The 15,639-nt window shown below is 46.8% G+C and overlaps 1 protein-coding gene across 1 annotated transcript; it reads right to left on the reverse strand.

Moving 5' to 3' along the window:
- Nucleotides 1-1,561: 1,561 nt before the first annotated feature.
- On the reverse strand, nt 1,562-15,165 carry WNT5B (Wnt family member 5B). Its single transcript, XM_005421066.3, has 3 exons — nt 14,914-15,165; nt 9,258-9,606; nt 1,562-2,052 (listed from the first exon to the last, which is right to left on the reverse strand). Exons 1-3 carry the CDS (start codon nt 15,149-15,151, stop codon nt 1,671-1,673), a joined length of 969 nt encoding a protein of 322 aa, XP_005421123.2. The 5' UTR covers nt 15,152-15,165; the 3' UTR covers nt 1,562-1,670.
- Nucleotides 15,166-15,639: the final 474 nt, after the last annotated feature.

A 15,639-nucleotide genomic window follows, 5' to 3' on the forward strand; every position in this document is an offset into this window, starting at 1 on the left:
TTAAAAAAACAACAGCTCCTAATTATTAAGCATAATTTCTCTTCCTTGTGCTTTTCTGGAGTCCTCAAATATTTGAAATATGAAAGGTACATATAAATTGTTCTCTGGTGGTTGAAATGGTGGAATCTGTAAAACTGCAATGTTTTATAAGAAACAGAGGTTTAATATGAAAATAATAATCTTCATGACTGGCTCATTGCTTATTGGCATATTTTAAGCATTTTAAAATTTACAGGGAAAAAAAGCCCCAACACCCTTGCGGTGTCAGTAACAAAGCGGATGTATATTAGCAAACCCTTTTATTTTGGGAATTGGCTTCTCTTGATTGTTCTGACTGCAAATGAACTCTGCAGATGCTGAGAGGTACAGGAAATGTCTTATGCTAGAAACAGCATTTGCTCCCTGCTTTATGAATTGGATTGTACTAAAATCCCAATGTGGTAAGACTGATTAGCAGACTTTGGTAATGCCTTCTGCCCTGGTACAGTTTTATTACCAAGGAAAAATACAGAGAAGACTTCCACAGTGAACACACACCCACACCCTGGGAGCAAACATTCCTGTGGTTGGCTTATGCCAGGGAAGAGCACAGCCCCTGCCCTCTGAAACACAGAGCAGCAAAATAAAAGAACCTCACCAAAAGAATAAAACAAAACAGGCGTATACACAAGCAACAGAGGAAAAGAAATGTCATTGAGGGGCATTTTTTAATGTTAAAGAGAAACTATACAACTGGGCTGGTGGTGAGGAGGATTTAATAGAGCTGAACAAGGTGACCACCTGCAGCCACTTCAGAGAGGAGAACTGGCAGCAGGATGAGGAGCGCAGCTATGAGCATGTGTGTGTGTGCAACACTTCTTTCCACTGACAAAATATACTCTGAAAACATCCCTGGCACCGGCAGCTTTTCCTCTCTATTGAAAAATTAAGTATCAGCATGGGAGTTAAAGGAAAATTAAAAAAAAATCCCTCACACACACAGCCAATGTGGTTTGAGCTGGGCAGATTTCCCTTGGCCCAGGTAGTACAGAAGAGCCAGGTGCTGGCTTCATGAGCACTGCCAGGCTGTGCACTGGTCAGCCACAGGTTGAACCTTCCCTTTTCACAACAGCAGGCTGTGAACTTTCCTCTACCCCACTGTGGTCTGGGGAGCATCCAGGAATGGTTTACAAGACTCTGGATTTTAAGCCATACTCACGTAGCCTTAACTAACCTTCCCTCTAAATGTGACAAAGCCCTTTAGAGGGAACAGGAATCAGTTCCAAATTTCCCAGTGCAGGATTTGAAATCTGAATAACTAGGACTCACCCATGACTGGCTGTAATTTCCAGTGTGCAGTAACTGTTCCAAAATGCTGAGATTTACTGATCAGAGAGAAGAAAGAACCCACTCCTCTTCTTCTCACTGTCTTTCTTTCTGTAATGAAAGAGCACATGCTGGTGTGCTTTGCCAGCACCTCCTCAGCTTCTTCAGCCTGACTGAAGCATCCGAGGGGAGATGCACCCAAAGACAGATTCCCAGCAGGCTGGCCTGATGGGGGGGGGAAATTTCAAAACCAAAATGTCTCTTAAATAAGCTTCTTTAATTATTATAATCTGTTTATTTATACAAATATAAAATATATTTATATAGATTTATATAATATATATTTGTGGCTTTGGCAGCTCCTTTCATTTACAGACGTACTGGTCAACGATCTCTGTGCACTTTTTACACTTGACATAACAGCACCAGTGGAACTTGCAGTGGCAGCGCTCCACCTGCACGCTCTTGAACTGGTCGTAGCCCCGGCCGCAGCACATCAGCTCGCAGCCGTCCATGCCCTCCGAGGTCTTGTTGCACAGCCTGCCCTGGGTGCCCAGCGAGCCCGTGGTCTCGTTGCGCAGGCAATAGTCCGGGCTGGGGTCCACGTAGACCAGGTCCTCCTGGGTGGGCATGTTGAAGCGGTTGTTGACCAGCTCCAGCTTGCCCTTGCGGCTGATGCGCATGGCGGCGGCGCTGTCGTACTTCTCCTTGAGCAGGTCGCCCACCTTGCGGAAGTCGGCCAGCTGGCTTAATTACAACGAATTCATGGCGCTCTCAGAAGCGCTTTGATTATCCCGCAATTTCTGTTGTTTCGCCCTTCAGAGGAGACAAAGGTCTTCTCCTCCCCCTGTTGCGACTGCTGCGTTCCTGTTCCCTAAGACTTTCTATTTCTGGTCACACCGCCTGCAAACACGACTTCCTCACCCGACCTTCTTTCTGGCTTGAGAGCAGGGTCAAGAGCAGGAGAAAAAGGGAAGGAGCCCTCTTTGCATGGACTCTGGAAACTCCCCACCTCACAGACTGTGGGAATCCATAAAATCAGAGGGTTTTGGGAAAGCTGCAAAAGGCAGGCCTCAGAGACAGTAGAACTGTGATTAGAGCTAAGCAGTAGCCATGAGATAGGTCAGCAGAGAAATGATGTAAAAAGTAGAAAAGTAAAAAACAAATAGAACAATGGTTCGTGTATTAACACTTGTCTAAAATAACTCCCTAAGCTGCAGAAAAGTATATCTAGTGAGATATTAAGAAGCTTTTAAGCTTGACCTCCACGGTGTGGCATGTTTTTCCCATTCAGTGCTGCAGAAAGGGAACACCTGGGAACCAGCCCATTTCCTACTACCTGCACCAGGAACCAGCACTATCATTACAGGGATACATCTGCATCCTTTGGAAACAAATCCACGGGCCCACACCCTTTCCCGTCATCTCCCCCAACAGGAGCTCATCCAGGGGCAGTGCCCAGAGAGAGGCAGGCAGGGGTGATGGTGCAGAGATAGACACATCTCCCTGGAAGGCAGCTCGAGGTGTGAGCATTCAGGAACATATAATGATTATAATGAAGGTGCTATAATTGAGAGCTCTGGGTGTCAGGGGTGCAGACCCAAATCTGACTCTGACATGGCTTCAGGATGAACGTGTTTTTATACCTTTTTTGTTACATAACTACATATTAATTATTAAGCTTACATTGTGATTTCATCTAAGCATGGATTTTTGTAATTTCTATCAAACCCCTTAACATTGTTTCTCACGATTCTTGTTACGATCAAACAATAATTATACCCAATTACCAAACAATCATCACATCTAACAATCAAACCATTTATCATAGTCATTAAATGATTATACAGGTGCAGCCTAACATTTTCTCAGGGCCTACCAAGCCTATCTTTCCTTTCTAACTCCCCTGAACATTCCACGATTTCAGAAACATTTTATCCCTGCACTCTCAGAGGCGCTCCCCAGGCGTCCCTGGCTGCGTTCCTGCGCCATCTCGTGCCCGGCTCCCTCCACTAGCACGGCTGTCGCCAGGCAGAACTGCCAGGATTTCAACAGCACACGCCAGCTTCCCGTGCTGTCTTTTCCCAGACACTTCCAGCTACATTTTCAGGATCCTGCGGGGGATGCAGATGCATCACAGCCCTGGAAATCCAGCATCACAGTTAGCGAAGAGTCTTGAAAATTCAGAGTGTAAAACCCTCATCAGAGCGAGCTCAGGATGTGAAGGGAAACTCTCCTGTTTACTCTCCTCCTCCCCACGCTAGCTGGGAGGTGAGAGAAATACTGAGAAATAAAAAACCAAGGAAAGCAAACTGGAATGCAGGTTGGGTTTGCTCTTCCCATTCATTTCAGAGACAGGTACAGAAGTGCAATGCCACCTGAGCTCCTGTCAGCTCTCAGGCACTGATAGAGCTTGCAAAGCAAGAGCTGGGCATTCCCTCAGTGTCAGAGCTACTCTGTGTTAACAGCAGCTTAACCCCCAGCCCTTGGCTCATCATCCTCTCACCATCAGGCTCACATCTGCTCTCCCAAGACCATCCTGCATCGCTTTTGCCAGATCCTGCATGCCAAGCAGAGATGTTTGGCATCAGCTGCAAAATTACCACCAGCTGTATGTGGTGGGGGAGAGCAAGGAACACAAGAACAAAACAGGGTGCTCTGAAAGAGATGGCCATGTGTCTTCCAGACAGGTTTTCTGCTGGAAAAAAGCAGCCAGACACAGAGGTTTCTTTTTTGCCTCACTCACTGACACAGAAGAAAGCTTCCCAGCTCTCTGCTTTCACGTGCCAAGATGATTAAGGCAATTGAGCATACTGCAAGCAAAACCTTCTGCCTACAACAACGTTCTGGACCAGCAGGGAGAGGTCAGAGTTCTCCTAAAACAACTGGTTGCTCCTTGCCTAGCTAATGTCTAGTGCTTTTGACAGCTAGTGAAGATTCAATTTGGCTTAATGGCTAAATCACATGGAGGCCAATCCAGCTCCTGAGAAAGTCAATGGAGTGAGCCCTTAGAAAAGCTTTAGTTCTGCTCCTCAGAGCTCAATTTACTAAGGCAATCCCTCACAGTGTAATGTAACAGCTACAAGCTGGGAGTTAAGCACTTGTCTTGGATCAAACTACAACTGCAGAGGACCAACCACACTGTTACTTAAGGATTACCAGACAGGCTACAGCTAAATTTCCTGAGCACCAGACACTTACTATATCCTCACTACACTGCCAGCCTGCTTGTTATAAGCCTGTGTTAGCACTTTTTGGTTATGGTTCAGTCAAATCCCAGGCCACTCATGCCTCCCTTGCCCTTGCATGTGTTTTTATAAAGTATTATGATTCTTCCTAATCCTGGGCTTTGTTCCTTTAGAAAAACACTGCAACTCAATCCCCTTCAGTTAATGTCATGGGAATGAGTTCACTCTGACTTGGCTTTAGGCAACTGATGCTCAAAACATCTGGCCCATGTGGGCAGGAGCTGTTCTGGGGAAGGAGAGTGCCACCAGCGCTCACAGGTGAGCACAGTGCCACTCAGCCCCCCACAGCTCCCACCACCCACGTGCTGTGGAGCCAACACAGCTTCAGCTGCTGAATGACTCTCCCACTGTCCCCCTTCACTGCCCAGAGGAGGAGAAAGCAGAGGAGATTGGAGAATTCCTCTCTGACAGAGCTCGGGTCAAGGTAGAGAATAACAGACCCCACAAGCAGTTCTGAGGGCAGGACCTGACCGATGGCCATGCCACTTAAACAGGCTGAAAATGCCTCTAATGGAAGGGCTTAAAGCCCCTTCCCATAAGCCCAAGTTCTCTTCCAATTCTCTTTGTGCAGGAATGGGAGCGGGAGGAGAATTAATGGGTAATTCCTCTGTGGTCAATTAAGCAGACCCCCTTGCAGGCTCTTCAGGCAGTGGCTGGAGTGACTGATGACTGAGGGCTGCCATATGCTGGCTGGGTAAACACAGGGGGAGGACTGACTGCCACAGCCTGCCAGACAGAGCCACAGATAAGGAGGGGGGCAATAAGAGAGGGTAATGGAGACCAGTTGGAAGAAAAGACAGATGGAAGGAAAGGACATATTGAGATAACAGCCAAAGACAAACAAACAGGAGCAATAAAGCCAGAAGCCACCACCACAAGGACTACGATGTGGAGTGAAGGGGTGATGGGGTCAGGACTGCCTGAAAGACAAAAGACATCTGATTCCCTCCTGTCCCCCCCAGCTCCTTCTGAGAGCCACAGAGAGAGGGGACAATCTCTGTCCTGCCACCAGAGCTCCTCAGGATTCAAGGAGAGCTTTCTCATTCGTAGGAAACTAAGTGAAGGGACGTGCCAAAAATCAGAAAGTATCAGCTGAAGCCCTGGCTGTGAAAGCAGGGCAAGGCTGCAGTGGGGTGGCAGCTGGTGGTCACTCTGCAGTGCTCACTGCTGGGTCTCCAGCAGTCCTCTTCTTCCAGCATAAACTTCTGGGAATGAGGACTTAACTCATATGCACCTTCCTACTTACAAAACCAGTATCTCAGAGGTTTAGGAATGCAGGACTAGACAGGACCTCCTGGGTTATAAAATACGATGTCTTGCTATTGTAGGCACTGCTTCAAGTAACATTTTTCCCTAAATGCATAGGATGCCCTTTTAAAAGCAATTAGGTTTTCAGCCACCATTAATAATATTTAATAATTAATAAAATATATTTTTCTGATTTCCAGCCTATATGTATTTACTTTATGCCCATTTGCTATTGTGCCAAATTGGCCTTTTGCTTAAAAAGTACTTTTCCTTCCCTATTATTTCTCCCACGAACACAGACATCAGTCATATCCTCTCTCCACTTTCACTTTACTAGGCTAAATATGGCAAGCTGCTCTAGCACACTTTCTTAAGAAAAGATTCCTATCCCTTGGGTCAGCCCTAACAAGCCTTTTCTAGTCTGAGGTCATTTTACTTGGGAATATGAGAACACACAATACTGTGGGGCCTCACGAGAGCTTAATACATGGCAGTAGTATTCCCCCATGTTGTATAAAAAGACTTATGTCTAGTGTGTTACAGGATATTTACCACCTTCCAAGCCATATTACATCTGCAGCTATTTGCAGCCAACTGCTGCAACCAATTCTTTCCTACTCTTTTCCTAATGACTAAAGTTGTATTTCATGCAAGGCCTCAAATGATGGTCTGAATGTTGTTTTACTGAGTGTCATTAGCTGCTGTACAAAATTCAGATTCTCCTCTGCGGTCATAATACCTGCCACCTTTGCATCAACAGCAAAGTTCATCAGCTCATTCCCAGCACTTGTGTTGAGGCTAAGAAACAAAAATCCTAAGGGCAAGTCCTCGATAAGCTCTGCTAATTAAGCTCCACTAAAATCAAGCTACATTTTTTCACACAACTTACTGGCTTCTTTCCTTGAACCAGTTTCTTGTCCATCTCATAGCTACTGCAAATTTCCTTACATTTTCCAGTTTTACTAAGAATTTCCCATGGGGAAAATACCTCAAATGTTTCACAGAAGTTCACATAAATGTGACCTATCAGACCTAGTCTGCTTTTAGAAAATCAGTAATGTTCTAAATGATTGTGTGACCCAGCTTTGAGAAAGTCTCTCAAATTATTTCCTATTTTCCTCTGAGATATCCAGTGTCCCCCACCCCAATTTGAAGCCCCAGGCAAAGCACTCACTCACTCTGGGTACCAAAACTTCTCTGCCTTTAGACTCAGCCCCATCCCCACTGGCTGCCTCCTTTCTTCCAATCTCCTCCAGTGTGCAAAGTTTAGAAAACTTTTGCTGTTTATTTTATTAGCCTTTTCAAGGTCTGACTCAGCATGAGTTTTACTGTTCTCACCTCCTCTTTACACTTCTTGACCTCTAAGACAGAGCTTTTCATTATTTATTTGCTATCTTTTTTTCCCCCCCTCCACTGTTAGTAGGCTCTTGATCTATTCCTAACAGCTTCTCTGTGGCAGTTATTCATTCAGTGAGGTCTGGATATTCTTCCTACAACCTTTTTACTCTTGTTGGCATGCAGAGTTGTAATGGCTTTAGCATCTTGGACTTGAAAAAGTTCCAGACCTCCTCCACATCCAGGTTCCTCAGCTGAGCTTATTAACCAGCTCCCTTAGTTTATCAGAGGGTGTTTGTTTGTTTGTTTGTTTTTAAATCTACGAGCTTAATTACACATGTTTTATACTTCCCCTTAATTTAATCTAATCTAAAATTACTTGTGTTCATTTAATATCTGTTACTGCAGTTCACCTGGCACCTCAGCCTAGGGGCCATACTCTGCCTCTGGACCCCTCAAGGCTCTTGGAGTCTCAGGTTCACTCCTTGCTTTACGCAGGATATTTATCTGTAGTACAAGTTCATGCTCCAGACATGTAGGATGTCCAAAGCAAATAATTCAGAAAAGAATGTCACATTCAGTCTACTATCCCATCACACACACACCCCCATTTCCTAAGCAATGCAAAGCCTCTACCCATCCAAGCGAAAAAAAAAACCCAATCCCAAACCAAAACTCAGCTTTCAAGTCCAGTTTTTCACCTACTGCAAATTTACCCCAATTTGGTTTTGCAAAAGAACCATGAAGTACTTGCAATGCTTCAACCTGACACACCAATTTCACGACCAAAAAAAAATGGAACAAATCGTCTTTGGTGTCAAAATGAAGCTGAAATTACATGCAGAAAAGACAGACATCCAAGGGAAAGGGAAAGATAATTCAGTAACAATTAGAAGTAAGAAAGGGCAGAATATTGATAAGGAAACTAAGGATATTATTTGGGAATGTGCAGAAGAGCAAGACTAAGTACACTTAATGGGATTTTTTAAATGAATTAGCAGTAAAATTAACCTTTGAAAAGCTTACTTCTAGGGAAGAATGATAAAAATTTAAAACACCCTGGGGAAAATGCACAAACGTTCAAGTTAGTATTCCTGTTCTACTTTTGGAAAGAGGCAGGATTACACAGCTGCACTGCATATGAATGATGCTACACCTTCCAGGTTATTAATCACAGACAGAGGAATTGTGTGAAAAGCAAAAGTGCACACACTGAATGCATGCAAAAGGGGTATGGGAAAATTGGAAAGGGTACACTAAAGTGACAGGAAAATGATTTGATGGCTGATGAGAACCTCTGAGAGACTGAGCACTGAGAGAGTCTTCAGTGCTCAATCTAGTTTGTCAAGAAAGAATGGTGAATAAATTACAGTAGATAAATACTTGTATGCCAAGGAAATTGTGATTACTAAGAAGGTTTTGGATTTAGCTGTAAGTCACAAAAAGAACTGACTGGAAGCTGGTGTCAGATACATTCAAATGATAATCAGGTTCAGAGTTGAAACAGTCATTAATGCTGGTATCATACTACAAAGGGAAGTGATGGATTCTCCATCCCTAGGGGTCCTCAGATCACAAGTGTGAATCTTCTCAGAAAATGTTTGCCACCTAAAAGCAAACTATTTATTGTGCCCAATGCCAAGGTAACTGAACGAGGCCTGAGTTTCAGAGATAGCCAGGCTTCTAGCCTTATATTCCCAAAAATCTAAATGATGGTAGTAGAAAACACCTAGGGCATAGGTTGGACTCGATGATCTTAGAGGTCTCTTCCAACCTCATTATTCTGTGATTCTGTAACTCTACGTGCCAAAAGGTTCTTCTTATCACCACCAGCCTGTTACTCTCAGAGCTCTGGGAAGCTAATGTCTTAGACATAAACCTTAAAAATGGGCCGTAACAGCACCTAGTTTATTTGGAAACAGCTTAAATGCCTACATATGTGTGCCATACAGTATCTCAAGAGACCCCAAAATTCACTGGAAATGGAAACCTGACTTTAAAACCGTAATACTGTCAACATTGTAATAGTTGCAAAAATGCAGAAAACACGACTGTATGCTTTTACTGGGGCATCACTGGATTATCCCCCATCAAACCCCACGGAATTTGATACTCAGCTACCTCCACCCTTCTGACTGTCCCTCTGAGACAAAGGAAAGGTCCAGCACCGCTCTTACCCTGCGGCCAGCCTCGTTGTTCTGCAGGTTCATCAGCATGCGCGCCTGCTCCTCGGAGCCTCGCACATAGTTCTTCTCCCTCTCCTTGGCATCCACGAACTCCTTGGCGAAGCGGTAGCCGTACTCCACGTTGTCCCCGCAGCCGCCCCAGAGCCAGTCCCGGGGCAGGTCCTTGGGCCGGGCGGTGCGGCTGCAGCCGCAGCTGGACAGCTCTCCCTCGCGGCAGGCGCGGCTGATGGCGTTCACCACGCCGGCCGCGCTCACCGCGTACGTGAAAGCGGTCTCTCGGCTGCCTGCGAGAGAGGGGAGAGCAAATTAACCCCACACAGGTCTCATTCTGTGGGCTACACACAGCCAGGAGCGTGCAAATAGGCTCCTGAGAAGGTGCACAGAATCTACTGGAACTAAAGGGTGTGATGGTCAAGTGCAAGGGATCCATCCCGTTCTGGATTGCAACTCCAGAGGCAGGGACTGCTCATCCTCTTTCCCCTTCACTTACCCTTCTTCTTTATGCTACTTCACCCTTACTTCTCTACTCCACGTGTGGACCCTTTTATCCTTTCATTCTAGCCTGGAGGAAACTCTCAACCAGCAGGAAGGTTGCTCACTTGCTGAAAATCCAGCTGCTGACTTAGCCACTGCATTTGCCAATAATCATTAAGAACAAGTAACGAGGTTGGGTCTGTGCAAAAGGAGTACTCTGCTTAAGCCAGTTGCTGCTCTGAAATGGCTTTCATTTAATTGGAACATGCAGTCTTTGTGGGCTCCTCTTCATTGCACTTATTTCGGTTTACATAAGGTCAGCTGAAAATTTTTTGTAGACAAAGTGAAGGAAACTCATTTTTACACTGCAACATCAAGGCAGGGGCTCTTCCACTGCCTGCAGAACCACGGAGCTGGAAGAAGTAAAACTCCCATGTAGACCATAATAAATGAAAAGACTTTTCCATTAGCAGATTTACTAGGGACTGCCCTGCTTGGCATGCATGCCCTATGCAGCTGGATCAGGTCTCCAGCTCGGTTTTCCTGGCAGGGATTCAGCCCCAGTGTGACCCGGGCACCAGCACAGCCAGAGCACTGCATGAGGCCAAGCACCACGAGTGCTGAGTGTCTGCAGAGAGGGAGAGGGACCAGGAGGCAATCCACACCTGCACTCTCACCACACGTCTAATAAATAGCTGAACCAACACCTTCAGAGCCATTGTGCTCATCACCAAACTTGCAGGTGATAAAGAGAACAACTGCCAAAGCTTCATTAGAATAAGCAATCTAATTGTGAAGGGCTACTTACACCAAACCCCAGCAAGATGCTCTCAAGCAAATTTTGCTGACTTCAAAGGGCAGACCCTCAAAGCATAGTTTATCACCAGCTCAGGAGGCTCCCAGTGCCAGCTCCCTCAGCAGGGCTGAGCTGACACATTTGGTGTGCTCTCGTTCCAATTTGCACGTGCTGACAATCCCTAATTAATAGCAGCTTATCACCAGCTTAGTGGTAATGACCCAAGACAAAGGCAAGGCTGTAAATGGCACCCACCTGGCAGAAAAACTTAGGATTTTTCACCCCACCTAAATGAGAGATGGACACTAAGGGTTTCTGCTCTGGAACACAGCTGATAAAATGCTACAGGACACATAACACAGAAGGGAGGTCCTTACTCTCAGGTCATTAGAAGAGACCTATGCTCACCAAACCTCCCTGGTCCAAGAGATACAGAGGAGTGACTACTAGTTGAGGCAAGTTAGATGAGACTGATCTGTAAGGGAGTTAGGGTAACCAAAATTCAGTAACCAAAATCAAGCTTTCACTCATCTAGTTTGTTTTCCATGTTGTGAGTCTTTTAAGGTAACAGTCCAATGTGCAGTTTTGCCCCTACCTGTATGGAGAAAGCCCTGAGGACACACCAATCATCCTTTTGAAGGAGAGCACTTCCCTGTCTATAGAGATCAAAACACATGCACAGGAAAGGACCTCACACTGCGACAGCTCGTGCAACAGAGACTGCATGGCTCCAGGTGCTTAGCATCCTTACAGCCTGACTGAGACCCCTGAAAAGACACAGGGATTTACATTTTTACTGTCCACATTTTAACAGTCTCCACCTGTCAGATGCAGCAGCACAACTCAGTGTGCAGCCCCTGCATCTGCACGAGTTGTTCAGGCTGCTGAGGATGGTGGCGGGACAAGAGGCTGGAACAAGTCACAGCAGGGTGAGGTTCTCCCCTCCACCTTGCTGCCCACAAAGCAAATACTTGGAAAACCATCTCTGTGAACTGGGGTGTTATTCCCGAATATTATCCACCCGGCTGCGGGCCCCGGGAGCTCGGCGGAGCTCTGCTGCCCTCCTGTGCCCGCCCGCCGGGAGCGCGGGGGACACAAAAGTGTGTCGCTTTAACTTTTTTAGTGGAAAAGTTTTCGTTTCAGCTCGTTGTTTTTAAAAGCATTACCCCAAAGATCTCGAAGAAAAACAAGAGAAAAAAAATTCTCTTTGTTCTCTCCTTTTATGACTGTCTTCTCTTTTTTTCCCCCTTTAGCATTTGAAAGGGCAGAAGAGATAAGATCTTTGGCTCCAGAAATGACTGGACTAACCTGGAAACCCCAGCCTTGCATTTAGGATTCCTCTGGAGGAGATATGTTCGCTCCTCCCCTGAGGAAATTCTAACATGACCTTTTGGGGTGCTCTGTCCTCTCCCCCTCAAATGTCTGTATATAATGTAAAGAGCTATATACACACACACGTGCAGCCTAAAACCTGTATTGACAGAACAGGAAGCAACTTTGGAAGAATAATTTTTTACATCATTATATATTGTTACTGAATAAACCCATTTAAAAGCTAAGAGCAAGTCTCATAACAACACAAACACTAGGAGAAAACAATGCTCCAAAGCAGCCTACTCCAGTGCTACGGGTGCCCCTCCAAAAGCTGTGTATCACTGGACTGCCTCACTCCCATGAAAAGCACAAAATGAAGGTGTAATGATTAAACACAGACCAACCAGCTCTCCTGTTCCTGAGCAGAGTCAAGTTCTCTGAAGGGGAAAGGAAACTGATCTTCCAGGTTTCTAAGTGCTCTCACACGGATCTCCCAGGCTTTGGCCAAGTCAGGTTCTCCTCCCCACTCACAACCCAGCGCAGCTCCAGAAATCCCATAATATGTGCCATGCTCACATCGGTGGGTGGGCAGCAAGGGTTGTTGGCACACTCTGCACCTTCTGGGTCCTTCTTATCTCCCTTCCTCTCCCTCCCCACAACAATCTGGCATGTCTGTGCACTCTGGCAGATATTCTGGTCTCCAGACCTTTCTCGTGCCATTGGCACAGAGTACAGAAAAAGGGCTGTGGTCCAGATTTGGGGCTCAGAGGTTGAAAACAGGAGACAAACACACAGTATGAACCCAGGGAAGAATGACTTTATATCTGGCATAACCTAAGAGATTGAAAGGCTTTGTCTTCTTCCCCAGTGTGGAAAATCTCTTTGCTGCAATGATAAGCAATGATTCATTACAGAGTAGGAAAATGTAAAAGCGGAAGGTGAGGCTATAAAAAAGAGGAGAGGCAGCATCTCTCTCCACAGCAGCTTATCACTGACACAGATAACAGCCATGAATCACCACAGATCCTGGAATACCCCAGGACACCTTTAGTGACATCTTTCTTTTGTGCAGCCTGGTGCTGGAGCATAAACATCTGAATGTGCTCTAACTGAGCAGAGAATGGTTCCAAAATTCTGTTGGGACAGGTTTGCAGAGAGTGGGCAACTGCAGGCAGCCACCTCAGACACTGCCACCAGCAGATTCCTACCACAGATACAACAGCACTCAAAAAATGCATGCACACACAAACCACACAGCAGGAGCAGGACTAGTGGCCAGACGCACCACACACCTACAACAACTCCATTAAAACACAGAGAAATCTACTCCCAATCTTAACTCATAGGATCAAATTCATTTTAGTGAGGAGAAATCCCCCCAATTCCACTATCCACTCTAGTTCCTTCTTCCTCTACATATTCTGATTCTTCCTGACAGATTTTCATCCCTCAGCTCTGATCTTTGCTCTCTCCTGCTTCACCCTTACTTCTCTTGTCCACGTGTGGACCCTCTCACTACACTAACCCAGAGTTGCAGGAAGCTGCTGGAGAATGAGGATTGCTCCAAAAGGGGAGATTCCTACTTAACTGAATCCTTGTGGTGTCACAAGTACTTCTCTGGGGATTTGAAATTTACAGCATTCTTTAGGAGAAGTTACATGTGAAGGAGTGACATCAGAAAGGAGACATGGAGGTGTATTTTCTGTCTTTTGGTGGATGAAATTTCAGTTTTCATCCCCCAGAGCACAAGTTTTAACAATCTGGGATTGCATACAGCCCCATCTGGCCACCACCCTTGCTATCACAGAGATCAAGGATGCACAGATGCCTTGGATGTGTGTCAGGAACTGGAAGAATTTCCAGGAAACACCATTTCCCAGGGGAGCACCCCAGAGAAGAACTGTTGGGGTATGAGCTGGGCAGAAAGGGAGGAATTAGAACAGCTTTGGTGTGCTGAATTAGAAATTCTGCAAGATTGAGTAACACATGCAGAAATATCCCTAGAATTCTCTAGGGTGACACATGAATTTCAGGATCAAACAGGAGAGATCACAGGACTTTGTGCCCTATCTCTTAAACGCCCCAGAGGTATTAAAGATGCATTGTCTCTCCGTGTCCTGCTGCTCATGCAGTTCTTTTGAGAGTGAAGCCAAAACCAGTGTGAGCAATACTGGGGGTACAGGAGCTGAAGGTCTTTTTCCATCCCTCGAGTTCACAACCGAGAAATAGTTCTGATTCTTCTGTGTAAATGATTGGCTTTGTGGGTGGGAAACAAAACCTTCAGACAGGGGTTGTGGAGAGTGAGGGAGAGTGTGTGTGTGTGTGTGTGTGTGGCTGTTTTAACACCTTTTCTTTATTGGCCTGGCTGTCGGACATATCAAACCGAGCCCGGATTTCTCAGTTTCTTGCCATCAGATGACTGCATTTCAAAAGGAGCTGGGACAATGTAGCTAGGTCACACCTCAATTCAAGTGCAGCAATGGCCTGTCAATGCGCCTTTTACGGCCAGCAGGGCAGGAATTATAAAAATCTCTTAGGTTTACACAGAAAGTGGCAGTGCGGGGAACTGGGGGAATTTCCATGCCCGGAGAGTCCATATTTCCCACATCTCAGGGCTGCATTCCCCGTCCGAGATGTTGGGAACGATAACACGGGGCCATTGTTCCTGCCTCCGGGTTCTTCCCTCATTACCTTTAAAGAAAACCACCAAACAGAGGCAGCCCTCCTCTTCCTGACCTTCCCGGGCTCCCCCCAAAAGAAACTGTGTCCCCTTCGCCCCCCCGCTGCCTCCTGCTGTGGCCGAGGTGCATCGGTGCCACCAGCCAGGCACAGGCAGCACTCGGGCAGCGCCTGCACACCCGGGAATGGGAGAGCTCGTTAGAGGCAGCTTTAGGAGCCGCGCTAATGGGGCTCATCACTCCTGCGTGTGCATTTGATGGACGGGACAGAGTGGCCCAGCACATCCCTGTACTGCTGGGTGTACTTCTGTACTTCCAGGTGCTCCTACCTATTTTCATGACTCTCCCAAAGACGGAAGTGTTATCCACCGTGCTGCAGTTCCACCGCCGCTGCCGAAACTGGTACTGGCACTCCTTGATGGCGCTGCGGGCCCCTTCCCCGATGAACACCATGTGCTCCTGGTAGAGCTGGCAGAGCTTGCGCTGCCCGGGGGACAGCCCCGGCAGCTGGCTGCACACCGGCTGGGCGCCGATGATATACATCTCAGGCCTCTGGATGGGGTTCATGGCCAAAGACCTACGATGAGAAAAACATCCCAGGGAGTGTGGAGGGAGAGGCCCCCTCTGCGAAGCGTCCGACACCTCTCCCCACCAGCCCAGCCCAGCTCCGCTCCGGGAGCCCGGGCGCATTTCTCATGTCAGCCGCCTCCCTCCACAGCTCTGCCAGATGCGAGGCTTTTCCAGGGCTCTAGCGGGAGTAACACTGTTCGCTTGTAACCCGAGTTTAAACACAGAGAACACCCGGGATGGGGAGGGGGCAGAGAGAAAGCTCAGCACTTTCCCTGCAGAAGAAAGCCAGCAGCTATTTTACACAGCGCCAGCGAGCGATGCCTGCTGCCTTGGAGCCAGGCTATTTTCCGCTCTTCGGGGGAAGGGGCTCCGCGGCTGCTCCCAGGGCTTTTGGCAGCGGGTAGGAAACCTTACCCATCCACTCCCTACGCATTCCCTACATCCTAAAGCCCGGACGGCATTTCAGCGAGCCCCTACAAAAGGAG

This window comes from Geospiza fortis, unplaced genomic scaffold, assembly GCF_000277835.1.
Source record: "Geospiza fortis unplaced genomic scaffold, GeoFor_1.0 scaffold10, whole genome shotgun sequence".
Taxonomy (NCBI): Eukaryota; Metazoa; Chordata; class Aves; order Passeriformes; family Thraupidae; genus Geospiza; species Geospiza fortis.

Bases quoted from the DNA above. Each gene is read 5' to 3' on its own strand.
- WNT5B (XM_005421066.3), bottom strand. From the start codon at position 15,151: ATGAACCCCATCCAGAGGCCTGAGATGTATATCATCGGCGCCCAGCCG. The intron at 9,607-14,913 runs GTAGGAGCACCT...CCTCTCTCGCAG, and splicing joins TGGGAGAGTCATGAAAATAG to GCAGCCGAGAGACCGCTTTC. The intron at 2,053-9,257 runs GTAGCTGAGTAT...GTTGTAATTAAG, and splicing joins GGACAGTCAGAAGGGTGGAG to CCAGCTGGCCGACTTCCGCA.